At 38.7% G+C, this 23,712-nt stretch overlaps 1 protein-coding gene across 13 annotated transcripts in view; it reads left to right on the top strand.

The window, feature by feature from the left end:
* Positions 1-15,752, top strand: part of cbfa2t3 (CBFA2/RUNX1 partner transcriptional co-repressor 3) — an 88,145-nt gene extending 72,393 nt beyond the window's left edge. For 3 of the 13 annotated variants that reach the window (XM_021477978.3, XM_021477981.3, XM_073907346.1), the window contains exons 5-12: positions 803-984; positions 2,313-2,593; positions 2,872-2,957; positions 3,641-3,869; positions 5,457-5,525; positions 6,176-6,229; positions 10,429-10,619; positions 11,829-15,752. In XM_021477978.3, the coding sequence (XP_021333653.3) occupies positions 803-984; positions 2,313-2,593; positions 2,872-2,957; positions 3,641-3,869; positions 5,457-5,525; positions 6,176-6,229; positions 10,429-10,619; positions 11,829-12,167 (1,431 nt within the window). In that variant the 3' untranslated portion in view covers positions 12,168-15,752. Of the gene's footprint in view, positions 1-802; positions 985-2,312; positions 2,594-2,871; positions 2,958-3,640; positions 3,870-5,456; positions 5,526-5,936; positions 5,994-6,175; positions 6,230-10,428; positions 10,620-11,828 lie in introns of all 13 variants that reach the window. The other 10 variants (XR_012382712.1, XR_012382714.1, XM_021477980.3 and 7 more) reach the window with 6 other exon arrangements.
* The last annotated feature ends 7,960 nt before the right edge of the window (positions 15,753-23,712 follow it).

Here is a 23,712-nt window from a genome sequence, read left to right as displayed (position 1 = left end):
TGTGTGTGTGTGTGTGTGTGTGTGTGTGTGTGTGTGTGTGTGTGTGTGCTATTGAGATATAGACTACACAAGACATATCTCATAGTGTGAGTGTTTTATTCAAAGCAGAGCACTGTGGTACATGGCACCCAGCACATTGCTCACAGCCTGCTGTCAGAGGCCTGCAGAGTGTTGATGTTACACATCTGTATCATCAGCCAGCTGTGTAGTGTTATACTGACAGCCAAAGAGAAAAAGACAACAAGAGAGAGAGGGTGAGAGAGAAAGGCAGCACAGTTCTACTGCAGACCGACCTGAGCAAAGAACAAACACATGGTGGGCCAGAGAAAGTGTCTGCTTTATCTCATCCTCATTCTTTCTTTTTCTCTAAGCACAAACCCTGTTGAACTACTTAATATCCAATCGTCCGCATATGCCGTGTTTTGGATACTGGTCCCCAACTTGGTGCGATGCCTGTGTAGCCTCGCCTGAAAGACAACATTCAAACAGCTGACTAGATTAACCAGCTTAGTATTAAACCAATTAGATAAGTAACCCAATAACTCATACAGTACTAACCCACTAATGCACAAAGACATTCTGGTCAGCGATGTTTATAAACTGTACAATCACAAATAATCAGTTTTACTAGCAAACTAGGCTGACTAGCAAGAATTATTTAGTTAAAGAACTTCCAGGTCAATCAGCTTCACTAGACCGGATTTGGTACAATGGCTTAGCAAGACTAAAGATAAAGAGCTCTACTTTGAATGTTTTATCAAATTCAAAATTTTATGAATCCAATTTTCTTTCCTTTTGGCAGGCTAACTTACCCCTCCTGCAGAGGGAGCTACTTCACTGTGCTCGGATGGCTAAGCAGACCCCAGCCCAGTATCTGGCCCAACATGAACAGCTTCTGCTGGATGCCAATGCCATCTCTCCCCTGGACTCCTCTGAGATCATGCTGGAACTCAACGAGCATGGCAAGAGACGTACCCCAGACAGGTACACACACATAAACTTGTCTTTCTGTGTACCATTTTTATAACAAATACCTTAGGTCATAAATATCTACAAAGTCAAGCAAAAGGTAAAAATGTAGACAGCTATGGTAAATGTCAACACAACCTTGCCCTGGGCATTCTTCTTCCTGTCTGGCTTTGAAATGCACACAGCGTCAATGTAATGAGTGGAGGTTGTGGGAAGGTTAGGCCACACAGAAAGAGACTGTGAGGTGGGCAGTGGGAAGGTGGAAATGAAAGTGACATATTTGCCAGGTGGTGCCAGCTACCTGTGGAGTAGAAATGGACTGATATGCTCTAGCATCACAAAAAAAAAACATAGTCCATTTTCTTTACATACAATAGTGAGACATCTAGCAATCTAGACAGTCAGAATATTTACAGTGAGTGGGGTTTGTAGCATCAATATTCCTGTTTATCTTCTTTTGTTTTTGTTCTACTCTATCTCATCCACACTGTGTCCTGTTAGTTCCCCAGTAGCTGCCCATATGTCAGTGATGTGTCCAGATGGTGATCTTGCTGAACCCTTGCTTGAACTGATCCTGGGGGAGGGAGGGATGAATATATGTATAGAGAGAGAAAGACAGAGAGAAGAGGAGAGAGGTGGGGATAGAGGAATGGGCAGTCCCCTACTGTAATCCATACACCTCCATCTCTGAAACCTAGGCTTACCATATCACAACGGGAGCTCCAGCTGTTGCTTTGATTTGTGGGATATCTGGCCACAACCACAAAAAAGAAAACTGGAAAAGGTTATAAGTTTTTGGATTGGTTGCGGAGGCGGGCATGATGGGGTGTCGTACATGCCGCCAGAGTCAGATGTCCAAGCCAACTGCACTCTACTCTCAAGTGCAAGAAAACAAGCTTGCGCAGTCCTTGCACACACATGTAGTTCATGCTCGCAGAAGGGAGAGGAGCTTTAGCCCTGAATGCCTGGCTGCTGCACTCAGCTAAACAGATTATTATCAACACTGCAGCACAGGCCAGCCAGATGGCTCCAAAACGCCAGTGTCACTGAACATCTGCCAAAGGGAGCAGCTTTCGCAGTACAGCAGCTCAGGAGAGAGACAGAGAGAGAGAAACGGATGAGAACGAGAAAGATTAAGGGGTCGGGATTTAACTCCGCTTCTTGGTATATGAGTGCTAGAGTCCACATATGGCTCACAGCTGGACTCAACATTTGGACATATGAGTGGAGGGTAGAGAGAAAGAGGGAGGTGGGATGGTTTAGACTGCAAAAATGCAAAACTATCAATAGCCTTCTATTATCTTGAATGTATTTTAAATATATGTCTACATTCCTTCTAACAGGACCAAAGAGAATGCGGGGGACAGGGACGGTTTGCACCAAGAGCACCTGGCCAAACGACCATGCACAGTGAGCCCCAGTCAGCGCTTCAGCCCCAGCAGTGGCTTACCTGCCCACCCTCCCCCCAATGGCCTACCAACGCATCCACCCAATGGCTTGCCACACCCTAACCCTCCTGCCCCGCAGCATTACCGCTTGGAAGACATGGCACTTGCCCACCACTACAGAGACGCCTACAGACATGCAGAACACAGAGATGTCCGGGACCGTCACCGACAGTCAGGTGAGAGATGTGTAGTCCATTGTAAAGCTACTTTAGGACAATAAGAGATTTTAGCAGAATTAAGTGACGTTTTTGATATATGCATGCTACTTTTTTGTTGCATGTATATATCTGCGATTTTAAAACTATTGTAATTTTACTACTAAAAATATAGTTATTTTTTCATTTGAAGTATGCAGTTTTAATAACATTTTCAACCACGTGATTGCACCTACACAGGCATTGCATCTCTATTTTGTTAGCATGCGTGTTAATACGGTGCTATGTTTGTGTTACAGCCGTGCATGGAGCACGTCAGGAGGAAGTGATTGATCATCGGCTGACAGACCGCGAGTGGGCTGAGGAATGGAAGCACCTCGATAACGTATGTGTGACCAGATGCTTTACATTTTAACATATTTCATACATACTGCACAAGTAATGTAGTTTTTTTTGCTCATCTCACCTTTACCTTCTTTGCATCTACACAAACGTACACTCGCTCAAACCCATATTGAATAAAAAGACCACAGATGGAGTTAGGAAACCGGTAGAGAATGTTCCCACTGGAAAGAACAGCTGAGACAAGGGCTGTAGAGTCTGGAATCAGGCTTTTTCTGGATCGCATCCAAATCTGAAATAAATACAGCCAACAACATACTCAAAGACTGAGGAATGGCATCACATGGATGAAGGGAGATGTTTTTGGGGGGAGGTGGGAAAGATGGGAGAAAACAGGAAGAGAGTGAGAGAAGGGCGCAGAAGCATGGGGGAAGAATGAATTGTTTTGGCTTCTCCCACTGGCAGCACAGCTGTTGCAGGGGCTATTGTTGCTTAACCACTCAACCGCTCACTGCACCATTGGATTACACACACACGTATGCACACAAAGTGTTCGAAATATCTTGTGCTTATGGTACTCACTATTTTATCAGATCTCTCAATAAAAAATAAAAAAAAACAGAAGGTGCGTTGTGGAAATGTTAGTGTGGACTAAGTGGTCTAATGTTGCTGTATAACATCCTCTTCAACTGTCTCCAATCTCTTTCTATTTGTTTCTCTCTGTAGTTGCTGAACTGTATCATGGATATGGTGGAGAAGACGCGGCGTTCCCTTACCGTGCTGCGACGCTGCCAGGAGGCAGACCGGGAGGAGATGAACCACTGGATCCGTCGCTATAGCGACGTGGAGGATATGAAAAAAGGTGGGAGCTCCGCCCAGCGGCCTCCTCCTCTTCCTCCCCACCACAACTCTTCCTCCTCCAACACTCCTAACAGCAGCGAAACACAGCCGCTAGGTACATGCACCGCTGCAGATGCAGCCACAGGCGCAGATGCTTGGCACGCAGCATGTCTCTCACATTTTTAGCAGCTGCAGACACCGTCCTCTTCTAAGTAGTTTTCATCAGCCAACATACCACTCTGATGAACATGATTTGAAACTAGGCTTCAAGCCTGATTTTTTCAGACTAGTCTGCATGTAATCCTGCGTCTAGCCTACCATAGCTACATAGCTTTTCTATGACTTTGTCTAGAGCAGTTAATCCTTCTCTGTCACTCCATGTTCATGTTTTGAGGGACCCAGAGTACTACATTTAAATGTGTCTGCAAGTTAGCACACCCGAATCCACTCACTAGGTCATTAATACAGCGATGTATGATTTAAATTTGGTGGCAGTTAAGGGAGAAATCCAATATGTGCAGTACTGTTGGTTCTTGCAAGTAGGGTTGGAAACGCTTGCTGTATCCAAAATCGCCCCCTATACTCTCATTCACTAGACCCTACTTTAGTCCACTTGAAAGAGCGAATTGAAATTTGTAAATAACAGCTATCAATGAACCAGAAGTGATGCTTTTTTGGGGCTTTGCTGGTTGATAAATCCCTCAGACAAATTTGATTTTACACTTATTGCTAAAAATCACCCTTTGATAGTTATTTAACACTTAGCGAGCAGTCTTGTAATGAAACTTTGTGTCGAGCGAGCAGTAATGAAACAAAGTATTTTGATTTCTGTCATGTATTCAAGTGCTATTTCAATTAAATAGTAATTTACATAGAAAGTTACATGGATTGGATTCCTCCAATCATGGAGTCATCTTGTGGTGCATGAACTCTCAAAGTGCATCATGTGTGTTTAGCTGTTGAGTGTACATTAGTTGTACACTCGGTTTTACAGTGCATTTTGGGATTGATTGAGTGTACTTTAGAATGTCCACTATGGTTTCAGATGCCACTAAAATGGCTGTTCCCTAAAATAGTGCACTATTTAAGGTCATAGGAAGCGATTTGTGATAAACAGTGTGACACAAGATTTCCAGCAAAATTCAATTCAATTCAGGTTTATTTGTATAGCACTTTTACAGTGTAGATTGTGTCAAAGCAGCTTCACATAGAAGTTCTAGTAAATTGAAACTGTGTCAGTCCAGTTCAGTTTAGTTCAGTTCAGTGTAGTTTAAATTTCCCAGCTAAAAGTCTAAACACTGAGAAGCAAATTCATCGACGCACAGCTCCACAAGTCCCAAACCAAAACAAGCCAGTGCCGCGGAACAAAACTTGACCAATTGACTACAGTGAAGAAAAAAAAAAACCTTGAGAGAAACAAGAATCAGTTGGGCACAGCCAATGACATCATTTAAATTTTTGTACTAATTACATTTCTTAATAAGAGCTTGAGGGTGGTGGACAAAAAAATAAAGCCCAAATGGCTAATAAAAAATTAAGTTATTGTATTTGGTTTTTAGATACAACTGTCATCCTCCAAGTGTATATCTTGAGATAAATGGCCGAGTTGCATTGTAATATTTAGTTTTTTACATCTTTTTTTACATCTGAGGGAGTATAAGAAGTATACTCAGAAAGACACTCTTCGTATGCTTTTTCACAGAAATACACAGAGACTTCCTGCATCGGCCTCCTTCAGGCTACCTACCCGAGGAGATCTGGCGGAAGGCTGGTGAGTGCATCTGGACAATGCATTGTCTGCCGTCGCCTACTTCCACACGTGCACACAAAACATATGCCCACTGGCTTGAAGGCCTCCCAGCCGTAGTTATGCAAGGCCAGCAGCGGGAAAGGCCGTTAAATGTCATTAGTGTTAAGAGCGCTCCATCTGTCATGGCCATGAAAGACAACTGCAGTTAAAGCTGCAGTGAGAATGCAGTAACCTGCCGCAGTCAACAGCAGAGCAGCACAGGTAGGGCCAATAAACGTGACCCTGCCCAAAGACAGAAAGAAAGACAAGTGAAGGAAAAAGAGTGGATAGATTGTCCTTGTTCCGTTTTTCTGATGTATCACTGTAGCTACATTAAAAGAAAACAGGTAAATGGGGCTTTACATAAGCTTGATTGCTCTCTGTGCCATGTAGGTCACACACAATACTGATGGGGTCAGCCAGAGCACAGGTGGTGTCACTTGCCCAAAGGTCAGAGATCAGAGGGCACGTATTAACTGTGACCCACACTATTTACATTACAGCTGAGTAAAATCAATATGCCATTTCTACTTTATTATTTTTTTGGAATGATGCTGCTGCTGTCTGCAAAAAACTTTGCTGCATTTTCGCTGTGACAAAAGCCCTTTTAATTGCAGTTGTTTTTCATGCAGGTACTACAAGTATCCCGCTCTCGCCAGCATTAAAGCAACTTCAGAACAAGCAGGGTGAGTAACTGCACTCATATTATACATGTATTATACATAAGCGTACTTATTTATGTGAGTCCGAGCTGTGTCTGAAGTTAAAATTCCTCACTAAAACAAATTATATGACTGTTCACATGCAGATATATAAAAACTATCAAATACATTTATATAGTATAGCTCAGACCAAGCAGTCTTAAAACAAATGTTTGTATTTATATGTATTCAAATTTTTTTATGGCAGGCTGGCAATCTTTCTTAATAATGATAATAATGATAATTCCTTACATTTATGTATAGCGCTTTTCAGGACACTTAAAGTGCTTTACACATTTGTTTTGAGGGGGATTCTCCTCATTCTCCACCAGTGTGCAGCATCCACCTGGATGATGTGACAGCAGTCATATTGCACCAAACCACACCACACACCAGATGATTGGTGGGGAGGAGACAGAGTGATGAAGCCAATTATGATAAGAGGAGGGTTAGGAGGTCATGATGGACAGAGGCCAGCTGGCAAATTTGGCCAGGATGTATGTTAACATGCTTTTTCGAAGGACATCAAGAGAGTCAGGACTTCAGTTTTAACGTCTCATCCAAAATACAGTGCTCACCAAGCAGAGTAGAGTCCCCATCAATTTACGGGGACATTAGGACCCACACAGACCACAGGTTGGCGCCCCCTGCTGGTCTCACTAACCCCATTTCCGGCAGCAATCAAGCTTTCCCATCCAGGTACTGACCGGGTGCAGACTTGCTTAGCTCCAGTGGGCGACCATATGAGAGTTGCAGAGAGCTAGCTGCCAGCAATTCTGACAATACTTGACAATTCTGACCGTAGTTTAAAGCAGTGGTCCTCAACCTTTTTATCACCACGGACTGGTCAACACTTTACAATCGCTGTCACAAGTTTTATTTATGGAGAAAATTACAAACCACTGCAGTGTTTGGGTGTTCTGTGTTTGTCTAAGACAGTATGAAGTTGATCGATAAGTTGTTGTCATGTGACTGGCGGTGCGCTCATGGCATTCATTCACTCTGTGTGTCTGGAAGGCACAAGCACATCATGCCACTTGCGCGCACGAGCCACACACTTTTATTGGAAATAATGAACTTGTGTGCACTCTAGAAAAGAGGTGATATTTGCGATCATCCGCCTCCATCTGCGATCTCCAGCAGATGATGTTCTTGCACAGACATGGTGGATTCATTCATTGCGGATCCATTCCTTGGCAGTTTGTGGGTAGCTTTACTAAGCCTTATCCACTTAGCAAAGAAACTTTCCTATTCCTATTTCTTACTCATTTTACTGCTTGTGGGTTAAATTTGGGTGCTCAAAATACCGAGATGCAAGGGAGAGAATATGGTCATTTTTCAAAATAAAAGATTTTTCAAAAGAAAAGATCGTTCAGACTCAGATACTAAATAAGACAGAAATAATTAATGATTTCTTGTGGGGCCCGGTACCAATCGAGCCATGGACCGGTGGCCTGGAGGTTGAGGACTACTGGTTAAAAGCACTGAAAGGTCTTTTCTGTAAAGTCCAATGGTAGACTGAAACTGAGATACCAGGGTCTTTGTTGTAAGAAAAATAATAAAACATTTTTGTATCCATTTTTTGCTGTCTGGGAGAAATAATTGAGGCACTAAAGGGGTGTTGAACATGAATTCTCTTATCTGTGAGTGTCTAGATTTGTATATCCTTCTGCCTTTGAAAATAATGGAAGAGAATAGAAAATAAAAGAAAAAACCTTGAAAAGTGACATATCCCTGTGGGATTAAAACGTTAATATTGCCGCCCCATATTTTCCATTATGTGCCAATTGCTCTAGCATCTGCTCCCAAGTCTCCTTGATAAAAATTAATTAAATTTGCAACTAATTTTAGTGGTGCATGCTCCGAGTCTGATTAAGCAGTCTAGTGTTTTCAAAGATATAGAGAAATTGGCGAAAACCAGAAAGATGAAGAGAAAGCAAAGAAAAAAGTGAGGAATGAAGGAAGAGACAGTATGAAAAAAACGAGGAGATGTGTGTGTGGGAGGTGCAGAGAGAACAAACTGAATACTAACTAGCTTTCCAGCTGAGACAGTAGTGATGTAGATTTGAAAACACACATACACAGACACACAAACAGTCAGTAGCCTGAGGCATAACTCTATGGAGAATTGAATGGAGGGTTGTGTTATGACAGATATTTATGACCGAGCTCCTCACAACCAGCTTTCTAGAGTAAACACACTATGGGGCAAAGAGTGTAGAGCCCAGACATATGAAAAATTTGCAATAAGAATGAGTGTGTACACCCCCTGCAGCATAACACATGCGTTCACAAAGCACATCAAATCCTGACAGATTCTCAAATCCTCCACATATTGTCTAAATCATAAACCAACAGAACAGTACTTCTTCCCAAATCTAATGAGCTACATTGTTGTCTCTTTGCTAAACCTTTTGAAGCAGTGTCAATTAATAAACGGAACTTAATAAGTCACCATTTTTAAAGATTTTTATGTAGGCAAACTGTATTAACAACTGATTCCAAGTGTGCTTTCACATCTGTGGTTCAGATTATTTGGTCCAGGTCCAGATCAAGGGCAAAAATGATACACTGTAGCATTTTTCTGTGGTTTTGGTTTCTTTCACTGATTGTTTCAGTCTGAACGAGTTGAAACAATCCAAAATGCAATCATGTGACAACATCCACATTACTCATTGGCCAGATGTGTCATTGAATGTATTCCCTAAACTGCTTTTAGATTGGTCAGAACTAGCATGCACTAGTATAACTACAAAAAGTAAACAAAGAGAGGAAGAAAAGCCGGCAGACAATGATGGTTGTTAGCATGAAGATGACAGCGATAGCTGACTGTATATTATAAAATTTGTATGTATCACTTCAGACAAACTATAATTTTCTAGAATTAAGTGTGGATGCAGCTTGAAAACAATGATTTATTACTCTGCAAATCAGTCACTTCACAAATGTGTGAGTTAGCATGGAGCTGTTGCTAAAGCACTGTAAACAAATACTTGTCCTCATACAGACTTCAGCAAACTATGGCAGCTGGTTAAGTCCAAAAATGTGGAGTACTTTTTACAGTTGAGTCTGTTTGGTTTTGGATGATTATCATACCAGAGCTCATGTGTCCATTTTGAAAGTCTACCGAGACCACCTTAGGTCTCTAGGCAGGTCTTGGTACGGTTGTTTGGTTTGTTTGATTGAAACATTCACACATGGCCAAACGAATCACACCAAATGGGAAAAAAAGTATTCTAGTACAATTGAAGCAAAATAAATGAGGCAGGTGTGAAAGCACCACAAAAAAATCTAGATATTAAGGTCTACTTTCCAGGTTAGACCCAATCTTGATCAAACACATCAACTGATCGCTTTCCAGAGTTCTAGGGCTCGTACTAGATCTTCTTCTAAGTAAAGGCTAATGCGTGAGTATACAATAATTGTCTAATCTTACAGCCTGCTATTTTATATGGATTTTAACACACTGCTTGTCAAATGCTACATGCAACGCTACATTACATTTAGCCAAAAAAATATTTTAAGGCAGCATGTGTGGCAGTCTGTGCCTTAAAATGAGGTTAAGGTCACCTAGCTCACTAGGTTTTGGCGCTTATGTTAAACGTTAACATTAAAAAAAGGCCAAGTAAAGACATTGCAGAGCAAGGAACTCTAATGTTCAGTGTACCAATGAGTCAGGTGTTAGATTTCTATTTTAGAAAACACCCATATATGCTCACACCTGCTTGTCCTGAAAACAAACGGATATACGCACACATATTTACTCACAAATAAAGACATTTGTGGAACAAGAAGTCACACTGGTTTACCTTTTAAATAGAGTGATCCAGCCTCAGCAATAAAGCTGTGCACATCGTTCTGCTATTATTTATACATGTGAAAAAAATATGAAATATGAAATCATATATGCTATTAGTTAAATAAATAGGCAAGCTTGTGAACAACCTTTCGAGATGTCTACTGCCTATCAACACTGAAAATTTTTTTTTCGTGTATGAATAATGAATAACTTATTTTTTTCTGACAGAAAGTTTTAAATCTTAAATGATGCTCATCTGTTTAGACAAAGATGAAACAAGCTGAAAGCTTTGAGTCCCTCAATAAAGGATGTTGAGAAGAACAGCAGTGGTCTGCTGGGATAAATTCTTACTTTGTTCCCCTTGATATTTCTTCCCCATTTTCAGAGGAGGCAGTAAATGAGGTGAAGAGGCAGGCTATGTCAGAGCTGCAGAAGGCAGTATCAGATGCTGAGAGGAAAGCTCACGAGATGATCTCTGCTGAACGCTCCAAGATGGAGAGAGCTTTGGCGGAGGCTAAGAGACAGGCCTCTGAGGACGCGCTGACGGTCATTAACCAGCAAGAGGACTCTAGCGAAGTAAGCATCAACTTTTGAATCAGTGACTGACATGTTAAAATACAGGGGTTGGACATTGAAACTGAAACACTGGCCAATTTAGCATTGGAGGTTTTAAGGCTAAATTTAGACCAGCCTGGTAGCCAATCTTCATTGTGTGCACATTCCACCATTAAGTGTGGAGGTTTAATTAGCAGAGTAATAGCAGAGTTTTGCTTAAAATATTGCAATGCACACAACATTACAGTATGTGTGACTTATCAGTGTTCAAAAGAGGACAAATTGTTAGTGCCCTTCTCGCGGCACATCTGTGACCATGACTGTGACCAAGTTGAAAATGAAAGTGAAGCTGAACATCTCCCATGGCCTGCATCCTGAATATTACTGAGCCACTTTGGGGTGTTTTGGAGGAGTGAGTCAGGAAACATTTTCCTCTACTGGCATCACGTAGTAACTTGGCCAATATTCTGCAAGAAGAATTACTCAAATCTCTCAAGCCACTCTGCAGGACTTGTATATGTCAATCCCAAGATGAACAGATGCTGGATTGGCCGCAAAAAGAGACCTTACACCATATTAATGAACTATTGTGGTAAAAAAACAGGCGTTTAGTTTCATTGTTCAACCACTTTGTCCAAAAAAGTGTGCTGTGATTGTTTAATGTTCATTTTTGGCAAAGGCAATAGTCATTCAGATGCTCCATGCACACAGATTATTCACATATAACACTGAGCATAATGTACAGAATAGTATAAAAGTATTAGATAATAGGGTGCCATACATGAACAGTGTTGTAGCTAGTAATTCTGGGCCTTTTGGACAGGTTTCTGCTCTAACCCCCTTCCCCATTTAAGACTGCATTCTAGAGTAATCGGTCACCTAAGGCAAAACTGGGTTCCCCCCTCACTTCACTATGGGCCTCTCTAAGCTTTTGGGCACAATGCACTCATACTACATTTGCTCCACTTCCTATCTCGTATCTCATAAACAATGTTAGGGAAAGTTTCTTTTAAAAATAATAGTCTAGCATAGTTCTTTAAAAAGTAACTATACTTCATAGTACTTTATACTTTAATTTATAGGGCTGTTCAATATGACAATATATTTATTAAAGACAAAATAAAAAGTAAAGTACTGTAAAGTGTGTTAAAATACACTGTTTTATGGCAAAGGTGTTGAAATCTGCTGGCATGCCAATCATTACAGTTCTCGTCTGTGTCTGTCCCTCAGAGCTGTTGGAACTGTGGTCGTAAGGCTAGCGAGACATGCAGCGGATGCAACACTGCACGTTACTGTGGCTCTTTCTGTCAGCACAAGGACTGGGAGAAACACCATCATGTATGCGGCCAGGGTCTGCCTAGCAGTAGCGGTGTGCCTCTCGGGACACCATCTACCACCTCCACCTCGTCCAGTGCTCCCCCCACACACTCTGAGAGCACCACCCCAGGCCCCCTTTCCCTGGCTGGGCAAACCAGCAGTGGCGGCAGTCCTAAGGAAGCAAGCTCCAGCAGCGTTTCTCGCTCAACCACTCCAGCAACCCCTGCACTGATGGATTCCTCATCCCGTTGACTAATGAACCCCTAACCTTTGCCTAGCCACGTCTACTGCTGCTAAAGCATCCTTCATCCAAAACAAGCTGAGGAACCGCCACCAACCATACCTAATCTTCCTCTTGAAATGAACTAAGGCAACCTGGCTTTCATGTCTACATTAAGCTCTTGTTTTTTAAATCTCCAAAAAAAAACAAAAAAACACCAAGGCTCAGATTCTTTCATAAAAGGTCTACTGTGCTTACTTCACCATGAGCAGGGTCTATTATTCTGGATGCCACTGAGAAAGCCAGGAAATTTGTATAGTTACATGTTTGACTCGTGTACGGCTTACAATTTACACCCTTTAAGTGAGGTGTGCTCTGTGTGAATCGGGATGGCACCATTCTCTGAATTTGTTTAGTCCCAGGAGGGACTGTCCCAGGTACCTGTCATCTTGACAGGTAGCCACCACTGCGGATGTCAATAATGGACAAGAGTACATTCCCACTCAGAATAGCTTCCATCACAGAGCTACTTCCTCACAACATGACATATTGCATTTCGTTTTCTGGCTTTAATTAAAACAAAAGAAGTCCAAAAAATCCAAAAGAAGTAACGATGATAAGAATAAAACCTGTTAACTACCTTGCTAGCGAGCCAAGAAAATCTACACCAGACTCACCTCTCTGTACTGACGTGAACCCAAATGAATTTTAAGTGAAAAAAAGAACATGATCCAAACCTTTTTATTACACTGCCAAAGTTACTAAGAAGCACTCATCTTGTAACCAAACGCAAACAACTTCACCTCCTCAGCAGTAAAGCCAGCCCAGAATTCCACAGACTGTGGAGAGGTGGCATGGTGACTAGACACTCAAACATTCACTGTGCCCACTGTGCTGCCCTCTCAGATCCTGAGGAATGCAGACTTTAGCCCGGATCCATGTCTATGGCAATGGAGGGTCGCACCTAGGACGTTACAAAACACGTCACCCAATCTGCCGCAAAGAGAAATGACATGAAAATGAAGGCGAGGATGAGTAAACATAAAGAGATGGATTGGTCTCAAAAGGAAAGACAAATGGCAACGGAACTGCCAAAAACCTCATTGGATTGTACACTAAGAATGAGCCTTTTCTTCTGAAACACTTTCGTTTGGTTTTTCCTAAAGCTTACTGAATGCTGAGACATTTCATTTTGTTGTACGATTTCACACTCCCTCATTTTCCAAAGCATGACAAGACTGTAGAGTCTCACGAGACTGGCATAAACTTGGTTCTCTTTTCTCTCGCTCTTTCTACCTCCCCTCCATCTCCTGTATGTTCATCCTTTTTGTCTCCTGACAGAACCTCTAAGCAGATATCCACGAAGGGATCAAACGTTGCTTGTAGATATTTCTTTCTGTTTCTGGATGTCTCTGTCTTCAATATCTGCTTGTGTGCGTACTCGGAACGCACTTCTTTCTTTGTCTTTTAGGTTTCAGCCAAATGTTGGACAGAAAAGGACACTCTAACAGGAGAGAAGCTGTGTTGTACCTATTGTTCGATTTGTTGTATCAATATTGATGATGAGAATCCTCATGTAGAATATTTTATATTGCTCGCATTGTAAGACAGTGAGAGAACGGAGGTGCAATACGAAAAGAGAATTCAGCTACTGAATGGAACCTCAGAAACAGCCCTTAGGGTACGTTATAATATAAATATACATATAAATATATCTAAAATTACCACAGTAAATTAATGTGAATGTACATAGTATTTAAAAAGAGGTCCAAAAATGAGTTTGCCAAATAACAGAATCCTTTAAAATATAATGTTTAGAATTTAATTTCTCTCCATTTAATCTTTTCTGTCTGAATGATCATTTTACAATGTCTGTTGTAACAGAAAAAAGAGAAAAGAGGTGCTCGCATCACTGCTTGTGTAGATTACTGCCAGAGGACACTGCTGAGGGAAGAGACGTTTTTGTAGCCATAACTGTGTTGAATCAAACAACATCGCTTTAACAACACGCCAAAACCACAACAGACTGACCTAACTCGACCCGCGGAGAAGATCCCAGAATGGGAATTGGGAGGGAAGCCACTAGAATCTGTGTGAAACATTGCCATCCTTTGGGCCAAAGTGTCACTGCAGTGGTCCGATGTGTAATTTGCACACACAAACATAAAAAGCACGCACACATGCCCTCGAGTATCCAAGCGTCTGACACCAGAATCTATGATGGTTTTGCTTAAGTACCCAGATTATACTTTGGACATCAGGTTGCCATCCAACATAACACCAAACATAACCCGTGTCAAATGTAGCCTGGATAAAAATCACAGGAGGTTGGTGTGTGTGTCAAGCGAGTTGATCACAGTGTTCATGTTTTTAAAGGTCATCTGTGAAGGCAGTTGCAATGAACAGGAGTAGTATTCCTCAAGAGTAAAAATACTTGAGAGTAGTTGTGAGTTCGCCAGCCGCTTTCACTTGAAGCCCTGTTTACCGCCTTTATTTTGGTCACTTAAAAATTTGTTTATTACTGAAATGACATGTTTTGCTGAGGCATACCTCTGATATGGACCAAACTTTAAAGGCCTGTTTGTCGCTCTATTTCTAAATCTATTTTGGTCTTGCTTTACGCATGAGGTGGGCTGATGGTTTAATTTATTACACAGCATATGCGAATGATCTATTTTTTTATTGTATTTTTAAAGTAATATATAAATTCATCCTCCAAACATTAGCAAGTAAGTGTCTCTATCTCTCTCTCTCTGTCTCCCTCCATTTGAGCAGGTTTTGATTAATGAACCATCCTCTTTCCCTACTAGCTACCTCCTGTTAACAAATCCAAGAACGAATGTGCGTGAAGATCGAAAACACTAGCAGTCATGCAAATATATTGTTATGCTTAAGCTACACAAGACAATTTAGCATGGAAAGAAACAGGAACTCAAATGTAGGTTTCATCCTTAGTCTCATGTGAGTTTTAGCATTTAATAAGCTAACTTTGTCTTAGCAAAGTCCTGTTTCATTTATGGGCTATTATACAAGATATACAAAAAAAAAAAAAAAAAAACTTTATAGAAGTACATAAAGATTGAACTTTGGAAAACATTATCCTTAGTTCTCAAGATTCTGTTCAAACTGTTGGTCTAACATTACTTCAGTTTGCTTGACTGTAGAAAACACCCTGTTTACATTAATGCTTACAATAGCTCCCCTAGTGGCAGGTCTTATGACTGTCATTCTGATACATTCAGAATGCAACATGTGAAACTGAGCCTGCATAGCTGTATCTGCTTAGAATGTTTTGAAGCATATCTCATAAATATCCAAAACAATAAAAGCACAGACCAAAGTATAACTGCACATCCACAGAAGCTGTTAGGACGTCTAAAACAAAAAAAGCATAGAGAATCCAGGTGAAAAACTACACCCATAAACCAAAGTGTACGAAATGACCACGTTGAAAGCACAAGATGACAGTAAACACATCAAGGAAAGAGATCGGTACTATAATTCCAAGCCAGGAAAGTGCTTGTTCCTGGTGTCCAAAGCAACAGATAAGATTACAAATGCTTCTAACATTTGCTCAAAGATTTCATTGTTGCGAATGCATGTGTGTGTGGTGTTGGTGAAGAAAAAAACAAGAGTGAGAGATGCTTTCTATTAATAATTTTGCTAAGGAACTTACTTGAATCTCTAGAGCTTTAAAATAACACCACTGGCAAAGTTATGGTAGAGAACACACATTAATGCATTTGGTGTTTTGCATGTCTGCTAGTCCAGAACTCATACAAGCATTTATTTGCAACATTTTTTTGGCCATTGTATTTCTAACCAAAATCGAACCAAAAAAAAAAAAAAAAGAGAACGTGCACTGTGTACTGTCATTCTGCTGTTATCCTGAAGTCTGAATTCTGTCAGCAAACTCAAGTTGGGCATCATCTCTGCTCAAAGACTGACATCGGGAGAGAGAGAGAGAGATTAAAACTTCACTTTCAGCAAAGTAATATAAATGCTGAAGGTTAGCTACTCAACAGCTTGGTTTTAAAAATGGCCTGTAAATCAAAGCATCCTGAAATCATCAGGCATCTGGGAGATCAGCTAAACCGGCTATTTGTCCTACCTTGTCAGATTGTCCAACCTCCCATTCAAAAAGTAGGTAGCACATTTTTTGATGACGCAATATGCTACCTATCAGATTTTGCTACAAGCGTGAATTTTAACATGGAGTAGTATGACATGAAGCTGTAACCCCAACCTCAGAACCATTTAAATACAGTGTCGGTAGCACAATCTGATGGTAGGATAAAATGTCAGGACACTGGCAAAACATTTTATGCTGGATTTAGCGACTCAAACTAAATATTTCTGCACATAACTAACATTATCCAGCATCAAAAATGTGTTTTTTTAAGACTTAATGCTAAACGCGCAAGGCTGTAGCTGAAACCTTACACTACTGTAGAAGTGAACATTACTCGGACATTAAAGATGCTCATCATACATGCTGTAACAGCAAGATACATATTTATGTGCTAATAAACACTTGGTTTGAGACGATTTAGGCAAACATGACATTGTATTGTGCAATACATCATTACAGGAAAAGGCATTGTTTCAATAGGAAAGGTTGGTGTGTTAAAGGATATGTTTTTCTTTTTTCTCTTTCAAGGTCCTGTTATCATTCTCTAGACGATGTGAACTGTGCCAGGAGAGTTTTATTTATTTCTTGCATGCTCTTCCCCCCTTTTCGCAACTCCCTTACCCTCTCTTACTGTGCGCTTTGTTGGACATGTGACGCTGTAAACATTCTAAATCAGGTTATTGTCTGTGTTGAGATCCGTATCTGTGTAATTAAAAAAGACAGTGAAATATGACTACTCTCCTCATTTATGGTACTTTTTTAAAAACCGAAAATACATTCTTTCACAACATATATGGGCTTTTAATATTTGGAATTTAATATTGGCTAAGCATGAGCTTTGCAGTGGTCCTAGGTGGAGTACAAATGAAACTATGTTTATAATTTCCTAGGCATAATTTTTAAGGGTTACCTTTTTGTTAAAAATTATATGGTTGATGTTCTCACCAATCATAATGAGTAATGTACTAATGTCTTTTCCAAATATTAACCACAAAACTCTTTTTTGGAATTATTATCATATAATTTGCAATTGATTCTAACGGGCTCTATGCAGCTAGAGTTTTAAAGCCAACGATAAACATCAGGTGAAAGCTTAATGTGAGTATTTTCAATTTCACAAGGTTGTTTATACAGCATCATTGTTGTAATGTAATTACAATACATTCAGTTAAGCATTCATTTAGTTGTTCAACCGTAAAACGAGATGAAAGACCATTGTAACCATTAGCGCCGTCAGTAGCAACAGGCTAGCGCAGAAATTCTATTGAAAATACTGGGGTAAAATAAACTGTCAAGACACAGCGGGAGGAAATGGAACCTAATGCACTGCTTCTTGTCTGATCTGAGACCCACTTCATATCGTATATCTAACAGGCAGTGAATATCGCTGATTTTTAAAGAAATCAGATCTTAAATGTGACAATTTTGAAATGGAAAGACAGTTCACCGGAAGCCTAGCTGAAAATTAAAAGTATGTGTGCTTATAGCCCATTGAATTTTCTTATGTATTCCATACAGCATAGAACACACACACACACACACTGAAGAAGAAAAAAAAAAAACGTTCATGCAGTAATTTACAAATGTATCTTTAGTCTAAATATTAGTTAACTATAATTTGTTTTATTTTTTCAAGTAATATATTTTAAGTTCAAAACATAAAATGTTTCTGATTATGAAAATATTTGACTAAACAGCTTAAACAAAGCTCAATATGCTTTGTACGTTTTGACTGTTTAATGCGAATTATTTATTTTTGATTGGCTCAAGTGACTAAATTTAGATGTTTTTTTTGTTGGACGAATGAACATTTTATGGGATTTTTTTGTTTTGACTAAAGCCATATCTTATTGTTTAGAACAAAAAGAAAATGTTTATAGATTGACAAGACAAAGAAATAGGGGCAAAGCAGTGGCGCAGTAGGTAGTGCTGTCCCCTCACGGCAAGAATGTCACTGGGTCGCTGGTTCGAGCCTCGGCTCAGTTGGCGTTTCTGTGTGGAGTTTGCATGTGCTCACTGTGTTCGCGTGGGTTTCCTCCAGTTGCTCCGGTTTCCCCCACAGACCAAAGACATGTGGTACAGGTGAATTGGGTAGGTTAAATTGTCTGTAGTGTATGAGTGTGTGTGTGTGAATGTGTGTGTTGATGTTTCCCAGAGATGGGAGTTTGGCTGGAAGGGCATCCGCTGCATAAAAACTTGCTGGATAAGTTGGCGGTTCATTCCGCTGTGGCGACACCGTATTAATGAAGGGACAAAGCCGACAAGAAAATGAATGAATGAAAGACAAAGAAATATTCTTTGTATCTGGTTGTATTTTTTCTCATGGAGATAGAAAATATTGTTTAAATCAAATTATTTATGTTCTATTGGGTCAAGTGATAAAATTTAGATGTGAACTATTACACTAACTTTATTAAAAAAAAATTATAATAATAAAAATTGTATGAATGAAAGCTTTTACATATTTTTACAGCTCAAAGTTCCTAGTAATCAAAATTTTTGTCATCAAAAGGGATCAAATCCTTCAGAAACTGCTTTACATAGCTGTTCAAAAGCAAAGTATTATTGCAAAACAAGTTACACATTGTTAATTTAATTTCATTTGACTTCTTCCCTTTTAACCATAAAGGCAAAGGGATTTTTTTGGAGAAACGCAAATCATTTTTATTTCTTAGAATGAAGAATTAAACTTTTGTTGACATTTTTATGGATGTAAGCGTTACTTCATGGAATGATCAATGCCAATAAATAAATTTTTAATAATCTTTTGACTGTCTGAGGTTATTATGACCTCCACATCTTTTAGATTTTTAGTTTTCATTCAACAATAAAGAGTACGTAAGTCTTGCCTTTTTAATCTCTTTAACCACGGTAATTCAATGATAGCAGTGTTTTGATATAAATGGCATGATTTCTAATATTATATGGTTTTTCAAAGAATGTAACTGGACCTTTTAGGGGATTCCTATGTGGGTTATTCTCACGAAACCAGTAAGACAACATGGCACTTAAGATTTAAAGTATAAAACTTAGTAATTTGTTAACAAAAAAACATTATAATAAAGACAACGCTGTTCTCTATAAAGCAAAATATGTAATTTCAACATAATTTATTTATTTTTAATCATTTTACTGCATTTTCTACTGAAATTCTCATTACCGAAACGTGTCCATGCATGTTTGAATATGTGTTATGTTGTAATTTAAACAAATTAGCATAAAAATTTTAGAATAAAAACAAATTAATTGTTTTAAAAGATTATCTCGCATGACAAAACAAATAGTTTACAGAATATTTATGTATAATGACAATTAGAAAAAAATGAAAAATGATGTGTCCGTGACAGATGTTCTCATCCTCCGCAACCATTTTAAAGTGCTGTTTAAACACACATAAAGAGTTTAAATAAAGTTTAATTTTGTATAAAGGAGCACATGGGCCAGTTGTTTTAAGATGACTGCCAGAAAAGAAAATCTTTTATATTTCTCCAGTTTAATGTAAATTTTTCTCCTGCCAAAATGGTTACACGACTTTTTGATCATCATTACCGAAACAGGTAGTTTTCTACATTTACATAATTGTTAGATTTGCTAATTTTTATGAAAACAAACTTTTTTAAAGACTTAATTTTATCCACTGAGAATTTTTTTTTTTTTAAATCATCATAGCTTCCCTATTATTTGCAAAACATATTGAGGCACCTCATTCTCCGCAACTCTTTTCTCATATACCGCAACCATTTGGGGACAGTTGCAGTAGAGAGAACACGTGTTTCGGGAATGAGAATTTAAGTAAAATTGCATACTAGATTAAAATAACTCTTTTGAATTTAATGTTAATTTTAAAATGTACTAACTGTTTTTATTTTGCTTTGATTTGTTTCATTTAAACAGTCAGCAATGAAAAAAATAAAATCTTTAGCTAAAGCTAGATTGGAAAAAATTGTACAGCAACCCAGAACTACTTGAGGAGTATAGAAGAAAGAGAGAGGTTAGATTTGAAGATGGCATAGCAGGTGTAATTACTAAAAGAAACGCTCTACAGTGTTAGGAAATCTAATAATTTAAGTTAATAATTTATTTTTGATCTGCACACACGCAGTGTACAAATGCGCATACACACACACACAAACATACACACACACACAGAGGGCCCTATTATACACCTGGCGCAATGTGGCGTAAGGCGCGACACAATTGTTGTTTGCTTGTTTCAGCTTGGTGCAAGAGTCGTTTTGAGGTTTTGCACCACGCTGTTTAAATAGCAAATGCATTTGAGCTCATATGTACGTCCATAGGCGTTCTACTCTAAAAAGGCGTTCTGAGGAGCATTGCTGGCGCGGTGCTATTTTGAGAAACTATAATAGATTTTTCAATAGACCAGAACAAAGTAAATTGTAAAAAATTACAAAAAATTTTAGATTTTAGATTTAGATAATTTTCTAGCCTACATAAATATAAAAACCATATGCCTTCTTCATCTCGGGAGGCTTTTTTAGTTCATTCATGACAATTTGCTTTTGTACAATGTTATCATTATTAGCAGTATTATTATTATCTACATATTTATATTTGTTTTATTAAAAACAAGCTTAGATTTTCCCACCTGTCAGGTTTTAGACCATATGGGGCACAGCATGTGTATTAGGATATAACTCAGGTTTTTGAGCACACTTCATTATTATTGTTCATTTATTCGTTTGCTGGAAATTAGAACTGAATTTAGAAATAGTTTTGAAACAAATCTTTGCGCTTAACAAACTAAATTAATTATGTACAGGCTAATTGACGTCTGTGTATAAAAGGTTTCCCTATTAGATCATGCATTACGAGGCAAAGCGGATTTTTCCATCCTTATATTAGCAAAAGTGGATTCTGACACACCCTGAATGCGTTTGCCCCCTGCGCTTTGCATTTTGCGCATGGATCGTCAAAATAGAGCCCCGAGTATGAAAGAGAAAATAAACAAATATGTCAAATATGAACATTTATAAAATATTTTGTTTGCAAAAATACTAAATCACCATGATTCTGAAAAAAGACACTAAGTAGGAAAAACAAACACACTGCATCATACAAAATGTTAAGCCTTTTGTGTAGTCTCTTTATAGCCATATGTAGTTTTTACAGTAATCAAAATGCAAAACTTTACACTTCAAATCGCTTTGTCAAACAACAAATATCGAAACCTTGTCAGAAAGAAGTATGTTAGCTTCTCCAGAGAGGAATTCCCAAGCAGCATTGTAGAGATAGTAATACTAGAACCTAGGGTTTGCAGCATGTCATTGCATGACCAGAGGGTGCTAATCTTCTTTTTGAATTTGTTTTTAAATGGCAGTCTTTACTTTACCTAGAAATACCAAGTGTGCCTGTCTGCGGACTGCAAGACGGGCGTAACATGAAGGTGCGTGACGTAGTAAGATAGAGAGGCGCAATTTGCAGTAATGGAGATCCCATTGAACCATGTGAGATGTCACAACGACATGTTGTAGGCAAGATGGTGGAAATACTTACAAGAGATCATTTTCACCAAAGTTTTCTCCAAATTTATCCACACCCAATTAATTGGATATATTATTATATTCATTCATTTAGCAACTCGGTTACGACTTTAAGCACATCAAGTATGAAGTTTCCGGTTGGGTTTAGGGTTGTGGTTGGTATATGCGTTAACCACTGTGATGCTTGGGTTTAGGTGTGGAGTAAGTGTAGATGTTAATAACTGATAGGTACATCGCCATCATGCCGACAACATAGAGTGACATGTGAGTCTCCATGACTTTAAATTCTGCCTCTACTACAAGTTATGCCCCCTTCATGTTATGACCCTGTCTTGCAGTCCACAGACAGACCCTACTCGGAAATACAGCACCTATTTAAACGTAATTAAAAATAAAAATTAATAAAATTCCATAGTTTTCAATTGGGGAAATGTATGTTAATCACTGCATAAATATACATTTTTACCACAATCCCCTCAAACAAAATTCAAAATAATAAAAATATTACAGTGTTTCCTCTAGGATTTTTTCCAGCTGTGGCGGCAAGCCTTTTACACAAATCTACCAACAACCTGTGGCGTTATTTCAATGAAAAATGTCATAAGCGCAGTATTACAAGTCGAGATTGCATTCATGTAATAGCCTACAGCATGGGGATCTCTTTGCTTGCACGCCAATTTCCTCTGCTCGTGCACAAAACTTCTTGCACACCCCCTCAAATATAAGCGGCTTCAAGAGCATGCAGATCTTCTTGTGCGCTCTCAAATAAATGCTGCTGAAATGCAATTTAGTGTGTTTATGTCTCCAGCATTTGTTAGATTTGCTAGGAATATTTATGAATGTCTCTAATAGATCTACAGAGCGATGTTAATGTGTCCTGAAGTAAAGTGAAACAGCTATACGTCGTGTTTGCTGGCCTCACGCATCATGCACCTGTCAGACAGTCAGCACATAACCTTAAGGGTTAAACAAATTATGCACAGCACTTCTACGGTTACAAAAAAGTTTGCGCTGTTATAATTCACTTACCTTTTAGTACGTTTTGGTGCGAGTATCACCCGCTATTAAAAAAATTAATTGTTTTGAATGAGAAGCTGTAATGTAGTCGTGGCGGGATGAATTTTGGCGTGGCGTCCCGCCATGGAAGAATGAATGTAGCGAAAACCATGTATTATATAAATATGATTGCTAAATCATTTTAGCTAAATATAATAAGCTAAAAACTGTGGGTATTTCAGTTGTTCATCCCTTTTTGACTGGCTAAGCCCACCAATTTGATTCCTAAATAAGGGACACCCGAGGGTTAAAGCTGTACTAGAGACCACACTATCTAGTGAGGATGATGATTTATTTCAGCTTATCCAAGCAAATGGACATTTTCTTTGAAATTAAAAATATGTTTTAAAGCACTAATAATAAAGCAAACTTGAAATTCAGTGTTGTTTTTTCTACATTAAATGTTTAACAAAATCTAATAATTTACTTAAAATCAGTGTTGAAATGATTAACCTAAATTCTGCAACCTATTTATCATTACCGCAACCAATGTTCCTTAAGTGATATTTTATTAATATTTTTTTAATTGTTTGCTTCGCATCAGGTTTTATCAAAATACATTAAAAAAAGTGTTGTCAGTTGTGTACGGTGTTTCGGTAATGAGAAAAAAACAATAAAAATAAAAAACCCTGTTAATTTAAAAATAAATGTTATTTTAGAATCTAAAATAATTTCACATGACTGTTCATAATCCCTTTTTTAAAAATGTCAAAATGATTTAGCTTTTTTGTAATAATCAATTTAGCAGACTGTTGCGGTAATGAGATTTTTTATTACTTGTTTTGGAAATTATGCTCAAAAAGGTACTAAATGATGTGTATATATTTTTAAATTAATGTTGACAAACGCTTCAGCCTTTGTTTCAATTATCTGCAAACCCAAAATTTA

The sequence above is a fragment of the Danio rerio genome, chromosome 7 (genome assembly GCF_049306965.1).
Source record: "Danio rerio strain Tuebingen ecotype United States chromosome 7, GRCz12tu, whole genome shotgun sequence".
NCBI classification, from domain to species: Eukaryota; Metazoa; Chordata; class Actinopteri; order Cypriniformes; family Danionidae; genus Danio; species Danio rerio.
This window is presented reverse-complemented; position numbering and strand designations above follow the sequence as displayed.